The sequence below is a fragment of the Misgurnus anguillicaudatus genome, chromosome 8 (assembly GCF_027580225.2).
Source record: "Misgurnus anguillicaudatus chromosome 8, ASM2758022v2, whole genome shotgun sequence".
Lineage (NCBI taxonomy): Eukaryota > Metazoa > Chordata > Actinopteri > Cypriniformes > Cobitidae > Misgurnus > Misgurnus anguillicaudatus.
The window spans coordinates 27,152,293-27,162,644 of NC_073344.2; the positions used below are offsets into that span (position 1 = coordinate 27,152,293).

A 10,352-nucleotide genomic window follows, 5' to 3' on the forward strand; every position below is an offset into this window, starting at 1 on the left:
AATGGCAGGGCTCGAGGCAAATTTTTTTCACTGGTTGCACTTGTGCACCTAACTTTATTTCTTAGGTGCACCAAAACAAAAGTTAGGTGCACCCAAAACTTTGGCCAGAATGCATTTAACGCCACAGTTTTACAAGCACCCAACCCTGTTAACCTGCACAAGGACGCTGGCATCCTAAAGAGTTTTTTTTTACATATTTACAGTTTTTGAGCTTGTTAACCTTGTTAAGTTTCGACCTCGTTAACCTCTGGGATTATATATAAAATGTAAAAAGGTCAAAAGAGAAACACCACAATTTTCTGAATATTTTTGTTGTACACTGAGAACAGCAGAGAAGAAGAACAAAGTTTTCGTTCAGATGGATTTATTTGCAGTGACTTTCATTGCAGAAGTAACAGCAGTAAAACTGAGATATTACTACTGAACATCATTGATTTATGATGTCTTTTACTGCTCAGGTGACCACCATGCTGCTAACCGTGACGTCACCACCTACATGGAGATGATTGAAGGTTTCCGTTCCAAAGCGGTTTGTGAAGGTTATCATGTTCCCATCGGTAAGTTTGGCATAAAAGTTTTCATGGTTGAAGGTGAAGCTCACCTGTTGGTAAAGTGTGAAAGATTTGTGTGAATTATATGTTTTTTCATTGAATAAAGTTTCCATCAGAGGAACTATCAGGAAGCACAGGTTTAATAATAGAAATCTCCTAACAAACATGGACTGAAAGTGATCATAATATTTATCTTTATAAGATCTCTGATGAGTGTTTCTTTCTTTTCTCTTTAAAGACTCTTACTGTATGTGTTACCTTAAACTCTTTGCCTTGTTCAAAGGGAAAAAATGTGTAACGTTGCTCCTCACTCCAGCCGCCCTTCTTAGAGTTACACACGATGGTTTTCACGTCGCCTCCGTGGTTGAATCGAGGGTTGAAATGAAAGGCAATGTTGTCATAGTCATAACCAAAGTTAATTGAGAATCTGAGAATAGAGAAAAGTACAATTTGAGATAAAAACATATCAAAGAAAAATCACACATATCTGCTCTGTTAGTGAGTTGTGTAACTTTCTGCGCTCAGATTGTTTTTCTTAAATTATTTGTCTAATTTAATCCTTTTGCTATTCAGTGAAATTGATTGATTTGTCTTGCTTTGATTTGGTCGTCATCTTGGATAAACAAGCTTTCAGAAATGTGTTATAACATTGTCTTCTTCATGAAAGATTACTAACTGTTACTAGCTGTTGTGAGCTCCTGTTATGTTTAAATGCTGTCTGTTTAAAATTACTGTGAAAAATTACTGTAAAAATGACAGTATAAATGTCAGCTGATTGCCAGTAACTTACTGTAGACCCAAATGTATTCCATTAACTGGCAACAGTTTGTTAAAAAGTTAAATGAACATTAAACATGAACAAGTCTTTAGCTTTACAGAATAAAACTAAAATAAAAGCCAAAATCTGAAGGAAAAACATTGGTAGGATTTCTGGTTCCCAGAGTGTTTTGCATGAGGCTGTAATTTTATAGTTTTATTCTGTAAAGATAGACTTGTTAATGTTTAATATTCATTTAATTTTCAACAAACTTGACAGAAAATAACATCAATATAAATCTACAGTAAGTTACTGGCAAACAGCTACATACATTTTTACAGTGTTGACACAGTTTAAGCAAATATCTGATTTGTCTCGGAAATAAATTTACTCATTGTCAGCTCTCACATTTATGGATGTGGGACATTAATGGTAAAACATAAATAAAGCACTTGTTTCTTTAGGATACAAAAGCAAGTACACATACACTTCACAGTTGGGTTTGACCCTGCCGGTGACGCACAGCTCCCTACCGGCCTGAAAGCCCAAATCACTTACGGTGAACACCTGTCAGACATAAGAAATAAGATAGATACAATTGTTTTTCTACTTTTAAACCATTTTCACATGCGTTTGGGTTTATAATTTTTTTCTGCATTTTTAAACAATTTTCGCCTGACGTTAGGTTTAGAGTTGGGTTTGGGTTAGGATGTCACTTTATGTTACAGAAAGTCGTACTAACCCCAAACCCACGCGAAAATGGTAGGAATATAGGAAAAAAATGAGTAACCAATAAGTGAAACTAAAACAGAAAAGAAAGGAAAATGCGGAGATGCGTGACAATGACACAGATAAATCAGCAAAATATTCCGTGACTATAACATGGAAATTCATGAGATCAGCTTGCAATGTACATGAGAAAAAACATAAAATCATGGTAGGGCTGTTACTTTTGAAAACAACTCGAACAGATATGGACTATCATGCAATTGTTAATATATTCATATATCTACGTGCCCACTCCCTTCTCTTGCACACAGATGCCGTCGGTCTCAAATCACAGTGATGATATGATATAATAATATGAAATAACTCACCATCTTTCTCTGGTTGTTGGGGTGGATTGCAGTCGTGTGTGAGATTCAGTGTCTGCCACCTTTTATAATAAAATCCAGAAGGTGGACACCAAAACCTTCATCCAATAGTTAAAGGGAAAACACTATTTTACATTGTTTTTATTAATAGCTGACTGATTTATATCCTAAATATTTCTACAAGATCTTGGCTCACATGATCAACTTCACCTGGAGCGATTCAGAGTTTAGACAGATAACTATTTAATATAGATTAACACATAACCCTTAAGACACAACATTTACACAATATTTTATTATATTTTGCATGAACGCGTTGTGTTATGCGTGTGAGAAATAATCTGGGGAGGGACTGGACACACAGGGTTCATTTAGACATCACTTCATTAAAATCCAGCACCTTTACAGCAAACGTTTTTCATACTGTACTACTGTAAAAAAAACATAGAAATTGCAGCTGGGTTGCCGGTAATTTACCGTAGATTTAAATGTATGCCACCCACTGGCAACATTTTGTTCAAAGTTAAATGAACATTAAACATTTACAGGTCTTTGTCTTTACAGAGTAAAACTAAAAAAACGGCATCAAGCAAAACATTCTGGGAAACAAAATCTGAAGCAAAAAAAACAGAAAAAGGTTGATGATGATTTCTGGTTCCCAGAATGCTTTGCATGAGGCTGTTATTGTATGGTTTTATTCTGTAAAGATAAAGACTTGTTAATATTTAAAATTTATTTAACTTTGAACAAACTCTTACCAGTAAATAACATAAATTTAAATCTACGGTAAATTACCGGCAACACAGCTGTAATTTCTACTGAATTTTTTTACAGTGTACCTGAATGAAATACACAGTTAACCTTAACTTATGTTAACTTTTTTGTATGTTAAATGCAGAGGTGGAAAGTAACGAATTACATTTACTAGCGTTACTGTAATTGAGTAGTTTTTTGTACTTTTACTTTTTAAGTAGTTTTCAAAATCTGTAATTTTACTTTTACTTAAGTATGTTTTGTTTAAAGTATTGTACTTCGCTACAGCTTAAATCATATCTAGTACTGAGTAAAAAATATATAAAAAATAATGCAAGGTGAAAAAAGCGAACCACGGATACGGATTGATTGATGGGCGGGCTGAGGGCGCTAAACTAAAATAAACAAACCAAAAAAACATGACCAATAAGACGGGTACCAGTGATGCAGGCCCCTGAATTTAATTATTATAAAAAGAAACCCCTGGCGCTATTTAAGCGATCACTTTACTTCTCATAAAAACTCAACATCAAACCTGCATAAGCATGTTCAGGAAAGTTAATGAAACTCAGGGAGCAGGGTTTAAATTGGGTGGGCACACAGGCTTTACGCTCGTGAGTAAGGAATTGCCGACCAGGTTTTTACCATTCAGTTGCACGGCTCATCAATTGTTATTGACAGTGACACCATGCGCATTATCTTCCGAGGTCTAGCAGCTTCACTTGAAGTCAAACAACTTATAAGAACGTCCTCAAGAATGCGCAGGTCATTACAGGCCTGGCGCCACGAGGGGGCAAAAGGGGGCATTGCCCCCTCAGATCTGATTTGTGCCCCCTCTGTTTCATTTTTGTATTCATGGTTACAAATAAAATGTTCAACCTTTTGAGTTAAATAATAATTTAAGCTTATCCCCATATGGGATTTAAAATGTTCAGTAACGTGACATTACTGCCAGATTCAAACCTCTTTCGCGTTGGTTGACGCTGAGCCAGAAGGACGAGCTCAGCGCTGTCATATATCAATGCAGTGTTTTCAACCTCATAATGTTTATTTTAGATTTCAGACATTTAAATACACATAAGCACTGGTAAAACAATAGCCTACATTTAGTTTGTAAAATACACACTGATGTCTATGGAAGCAGCAATAAAAATCTATTCAAATAAGATAATAATTTGCTAATAATAAAAAAAAATTTTTTTCAAATAATAATTTGCCGACGTGTCTTATTCATATCAGACAAACACAGTGAAAGTAACTATAAAGTTTACTCTATTGTTATAAAGGTTATAATTTTACCTGTTTGAAAGACGAGGATGCGCACCTGTCAATCAGCTATTACATAACAGAGCGAGGCCAGAGACGAACGTGCTCTTAAACAGGAATTAATATATGGAATAATGTGTGCATCTTTGAATAATTGTAAGAATACATTTCCTTTAAATTAATTTTGTCATATAAAGTTTTAAGAGATAATCATGTTTCATTCACTTGCTTATTTAGAGTTGCGGTTAAACGCGTGTTTGGCGCATTTAGCCTACCTCAGAGTTTATTTCAGTAATATTGCTGTTTTTCCGGTAATAATAATACAATTTATATATCAATCCTGCTTCCTTGTCTGTTTATTAATTTTATTATGCTGTTATGTTATGTGGATATTTATTGCCATAGCTATGAGACGTGCATTGCCGTTATATGAATACTCTTGTCTAATATTAAAATCATATGCGGAATAATGTGTGCATCTTTGAATAACTGTAAGAATACAGTTCCTCTGAAAATAACAATTGTTGTCAAATTTTTGAAAATGATAATTTTTGTCAAAGTTTTGAGAAATAATAATGTTGTGAGGATATTTATTCCCATATGAGACGTTTATTGCCGTTGAATAGCCTACTCTCCTCTATAATATGGAAATCACATAGCAATGTGGTATACTGCAGTTACCCTGCTAATTTTAACATAGAGATAAATAAACCTTTGCAAATCTGCTGATTTGATCCATTCATGTCCTGACCACCAGGCGAGAGATTTTAAACATCCTTAATCCACACTTACTAGTCTATCAAATAATATCTCATGATCTATCATTATTTTTTGCTAGTTTTACTAAATTGTGTTAGTCAGTTTCTGGTTACCTGTGCAGTTGCATATGGAGTGTTTTATGGAGCGCTGCATTTAAAAATCTGTCATTCCAAAGCGAGATCTCAGTGTGTATTATTCATTGATGGTATAAAGTTAAGCCCCCTCAACAATTTCACATGCCTCCTCAGTCATTTCATCCTGCAGCCGGGCCTGGGTCATTAGACATTGAGAAGAATAAAGGTCTTAGACATCAGGTCCCCAGGTCAGGAAAACTAGATAGAAAAAGATAAAAGTAAAGGATAAAAGTATATAGCCATGACATGACACGTGAACATGTCATGAACATGAAGGAAATTTATGCACATTTATGACAACTGTCATTAAGTGTCATTTGTTCAGTTATGTCATTTTTAATGCAAAGATGACATTGTTTGAGATGTCTTTGTTATGACAAATTGACATTGACCAATCCATCATAACTTGTCATGATAACTTTACATTACCAAGATAAAATAAATGACCACTTTTTTAAGTGTTAATACTCAAATAGTTTATAGAAAGTTAAGTATAATCTTTTGACGTTAGGGCTATCACAGTAATTAAATAATCGTCTCATTTCTGATTTCAGATCACCGCAATGATTGCACATATCTTGTATTAGAGCATAAAGGTAAAGCTAATCTTTTACATTATAGTGATGACGCTGGTAGTGATGATTCTCTCAGACCAATCAGTGATCTACAGTGTTTTCACCTCACGTTTTGGTATGAGCTCGAGTCACTTGGAACCCCAACTGAGGTGGAACTAAAAAAGTATCTGGTACAGCACACTAACTACTCTACAATATATCCTAATTTCATTTTTATAGTACAGTGGTTCCCAAAATTTTTCAGCGTGCGGCCCCCCTTGTGTACAGTGCATTTTTCCGCGCCCCCCCCCCGAAAGAAAATTTATGACAAAAACAGTTTTAAATTGTATTATTTTAATTAAACAAAACATATAAAATTATACCTAGTAGTGCTGTTGGTTAGTTGGCTTATTATTTTTTAGGTTTAATTACACAGAATTCATTATAAATGAATGTATTTGATAAAATGTCATAAAACTGTGGCCCCCCTGGCACCATCTCCCGGCCCCTAGTTTGAAAACCACTGCTATAGTATTGGCCCTTGAGAAGATATATTAAATTATTTCCTAAATGTGAGGGGTGTTCTCACTTTTGTTACATTATTTATTTATTTTTGTTTATTTGTGTATTTTACTTTCTATTTAAGAGAACAAACCGATTAAAAGAATGGTTGGTTGGTTTATTTGTTTGACATGATGGAGATCGGCTCTTCCACTGGCTTGAAGTTCATTAAAAAGACCTTTTTAAAAGATTAAGTGATTTCCTTGTTTTATTTATAAGTTATATCAGGTAACTTTACCTAACCCTAACCCTAACCTAAACTCCTAACCCTAACCATCTGCAAAATAATCAAACAAAGCCTAGTGATTAATCTGTGAAAATTGCCAATTAGCCAATTATTAATTTAAATAAAAGTTAGATTAATTGATTATCAAAATAATAATTTGTTTCAGCCGAACCCCTAATGACCAGTATCAAAGTAATGTCCTCAACACTGCTGGTTACCCAGTTAACTAGTATCCATTAAACATACAGCAGCTTTAAATGTTAAAATGTCAAAAGAGAAACTACTCTTCTGGATTTGTTGTTGTAGACAAAGAAGACGATAATGACGACGTTGTCAGATGGATTTATTTATAATGATTTTCACGAGTACATACAGTGAACATTGAAGATTCATCTGAAGAGAGAGATGGAGTTCAGCCGTGTCTCATGATTCTCCAACCAAATTCAATAGTCAATCTTAACGTTGGTAACCGAGATGTCTCCGATCACATGAAGATTATTGTAAAGTATCTCTCCAAAGCGGTTTGGGAAAGTTATTACGTATCCACCAATATCAGCATTAAATGAGTTCTGGTTGAAGCTGAATTTTACCTGAAACAAACAGACAGACAGATTTATAACTAATGGCCTTTGCTGTTAATTCTTCTGGTCAATGTATGGAAGACCGAATGAATGAGAAATGAGCGAGCTCATTCATCTTACCGTGAAATCGTAGCCTTGTTTAAAGGGGAAATAATAGTCATGCTGTTCTGTACCAGAATCAAAATAACCCTTCTTATGGTTCATCACGATAGTGCTGGCGTTGAGTCGAGGGTTGAAGTGAAACGCAATGTTATCGAGGTCGTGACCGATATTAATAGAGAACCTGAGAAAACAGAAAAATACGCTTTGAGATTAAAACATGTCAAAGTGTTTTTAAATGTTTTACATACAGGTACACAACATTACATGTGCTCTGCATGTGAAACCTTTCCTTTTAGAAATAGATGGGATTTTTTGCATAACCCTTAAATATTTGCATGTTTAAGTTGACATATGTACTAACACAACAGTCATACAGGTAACACAAGAACCTGTGTAAAATAATTCAACTTTTCGAATAGGCAGATCTCATGGCGACGCTTATCTTTACTCTCACAAACTTCATTTTGTCCTAACTACCACTGTATGGGCTCTTGACTGATTCAGGTTGACTTAAGCTTAATAAGCTTACAGAATTCAGGAAGTTATTAACTCTTTATAAGACAGATCACCAGTCTCAGACTTTCATCATCACAGATGTCATCTCGTCTTCTGCGTCCATTAGGATGTCATTAGGAGAATTAGAAAAGCAAATACACATACATACCCTACCATCACAGGTGGGCTGGATCCTAAAAGAGACCCACAAGTACATCCCGGGCTGAAAGCCCAAATCACCCACAGTGAACACCTGTCAGAAAGGATGAAATGACAAAATTATACATGTTGTATTCATACATACATAATTATCGTACAGAGTACTCAGACATGTGTTATTCTGCAAACGATTAGTTGCGATTGATCATTATGCAGCCCTATAAGAAAATAAATGATGTCTCTTACCATCTTGTTATCTTTGTGGCTTGCAGTTGTGTGTAAGAGAGATTCACTTCTTACCTTATATAATAACATACAGAAGGTCAAAATCCTTCATCCAATAGGAAGCGAGAATAGCATTAACCAATCACACACAGCACCGACTAATCTGATAATTAATATTAATGAATCAATAAATGCATTTTTTCTCAGTGACTCATGACAATATTCACTGTACAATAGGAGGGTGGTGATGGCACATGCCTTTGGTGTGAGAGACCTGGGTTCGAGTCCACTGTCACACACCATTGGCAAGACACTTAACCCCTAGTTGCTCCAGAGGCGTGCGACCTTTGACATATAGAGCAATTGTAAGTCACTTTGGATAAAAATCTCAACTAAATGCATAAATATAAATGTAAATGTAATATAACATTTCCTAAACATTAAAGTTTTTATGGTGAAAAATGGCAGCTTGCCAAAAAAACCTCCGTCAATAATTAAAATAATAATCTTGATTTTGAAACTGTAACAAATATGGTGGTGTTTTCTTTTTCGTTACAGCAAAGTTTTGTATATTTCAAAAGTCTTAACTGTGCATTTAATTACACTGATATATATATCTGCTATAATGTGTGTTTATGTCATATAAATCTGCTTTTTGCCCTTATAGCACAGGTGGTTAAATGGACAGCCACATGCTGAATCAAAGTTGGACTGAAAGTATAACATAAAACACCCTGATGTATGTAACTGCATATGAAAGGAAACATAAACATAAGTCATAGAGGGAATTGTGGGAAATTTATTTTTTTAAGTATATTTCACAGTAAACGTACATTTATAATCCATGAATATTAGAAAGGTTTTTAGCTTAAAATATGTTAATTCACACCTTTTCATATTTTACTTTATTTTGCTTGATTATGAACAACATAACAGTGAGTACACAATCATAATGTCATTGTGTAGCAGCACTAAAGGTCTTGGATTCAACCCAGGGAACGCACATACTGATAAAAATATATGTGTATCCAGTAATGTACTGCAAGTTGCTTTGAATTGAAGTGTCTTTCAAATCCATAAATCCATAAATGTAAATCAGTTTAACACTTATCCCTGTGGCATAGCGTTGCCCTCATGGCAACAAACTACACCTCGCTTTGTAATAATAGGATAGCATAATTTGGATCATATGGTGCTTTAGGTGCTCACGGAAACTTTACTTTTAAGAGCTCAGAAAATGTAAAGAATGTGTGCATTATATGTGTAATGTATAGTTTTTTTTCATTATTATGCTGCCACAGAGAATAATGAGAAATACAGTTTGGTCACTCAAGCCTATCAACTAAATGAGTCTCTTTTCTTCATTAACAGCACACATAAGGCATACAAAATACATTGTACTGTCAGCATAAATGCATAACAAACAGACAAGTGTAATCACAATCATTTATTTATTGCAAAATTACAAAAGCAGAACCAAAAGTAGTTGTCAGGACTCTGCCACGAGAATCTTGTTTTATATTTATGTTTTATAGTGATGGCAGAGTTCTGACAGTCTCTTGTTTCATGTGGAGGCCATGCCTTGTTTCTTGTGGCATGTGCCTCTGGTGTCTCGTCTCTAGTCCCCGCCCCCTTGTTCTCCCTGTTAGTTATTCATTATCAGTTCATCCCTCTCACCTGTGTTGCCCTCGTTATCTTGTTTAGTTTCCCCTATTTAATCTCCTCTTGTCTCTTGTCTTGTGCTGAATCATTGTGCTGTATCGTGTCATGTTATGCAGTCTTTCGTGGTCTTTCAGTTTAATGATTTCATCGGAGTGTTTATATCTAGTCAGTGTTAGTAATTCATGTTTAATGTTGTGTTGCCCCCTCGCGGGCTTTTGTTTTCATGTTTATTTATAATAAATGTTCTGTGTTCACTCCCCAATATCGTCTGCGCATGGGTTCTCTTGTTCCATGTCTTCAGTTCCTCACAGTAGTTAAAACGATGATGTGCTGCAGTCGTGGTCCTCTCTGGAGTTTATGAAGTACAGAGAAATATTCAAGTTATTAAGCCACCAGAACAGTAATCCAGCTTCTCTCTGTCAAGGCGTGCATTTTAAATTTCAAAACTACATTGACTGAAAGACGAAAATGTC

At 35.0% G+C, this 10,352-nt stretch overlaps 2 protein-coding genes across 2 annotated transcripts; both read right to left on the reverse strand.

Moving 5' to 3' along the window:
- Nucleotides 1–347: 347 nt before the first annotated feature.
- Nucleotides 348–2,480, reverse strand: LOC129450654 (galectin-1). The gene is made up of 4 exons (XM_055213586.2): nucleotides 2,406–2,480; nucleotides 1,796–1,875; nucleotides 810–978; nucleotides 348–601 (listed from the first exon to the last, which is right to left on the reverse strand). The coding sequence occupies exons 1-4, from the start codon at nucleotides 2,406–2,408 to the stop codon at nucleotides 455–457; spliced, it is 399 nt and encodes a 132-aa protein (XP_055069561.2). The 5' UTR covers nucleotides 2,409–2,480; the 3' UTR covers nucleotides 348–454.
- A 4,618-nt stretch (nucleotides 2,481–7,098) lies between these two features.
- On the reverse strand, nucleotides 7,099–8,520 carry LOC141365606 (galectin-2-like). The gene is made up of 4 exons (XM_073870083.1): nucleotides 8,450–8,520; nucleotides 8,003–8,086; nucleotides 7,357–7,519; nucleotides 7,099–7,245 (listed from the first exon to the last, which is right to left on the reverse strand). Exons 1-4 carry the CDS (start codon nucleotides 8,518–8,520, stop codon nucleotides 7,099–7,101), a joined length of 465 nt encoding a protein of 154 aa, XP_073726184.1.
- Between the last annotated feature and the right edge of the window lie 1,832 nt (nucleotides 8,521–10,352).

Bases quoted from the DNA above. Each gene is read 5' to 3' on its own strand.
- LOC129450654 (XM_055213586.2), bottom strand. The intron at 979-1,795 runs GTATGTGTACTT...CTCTATTCTCAG, and splicing joins GTCAAACCCAACTGTGAAGT to ATTCTCAATTAACTTTGGTT. The intron at 602-809 runs GTAACACATACA...CTTTACCAACAG, and splicing joins AACAAGGCAAAGAGTTTAAG to GTGAGCTTCACCTTCAACCA.
- LOC141365606 (XM_073870083.1), bottom strand. From the start codon at position 8,520: ATGGTGTGTGACAGTGGACTCGAACCCAGGTCTCTCACACCAAAGGCA. The intron at 8,087-8,449 runs GTACAGTGAATA...CCTTTCTGACAG, and splicing joins GCCATCACCACCCTCCTATT to GTGTTCACTGTGGGTGATTT. The intron at 7,246-7,356 runs GTAAGATGAATG...TGTTTGTTTCAG, and splicing joins AACAAGGCTACGATTTCACG to GTAAAATTCAGCTTCAACCA.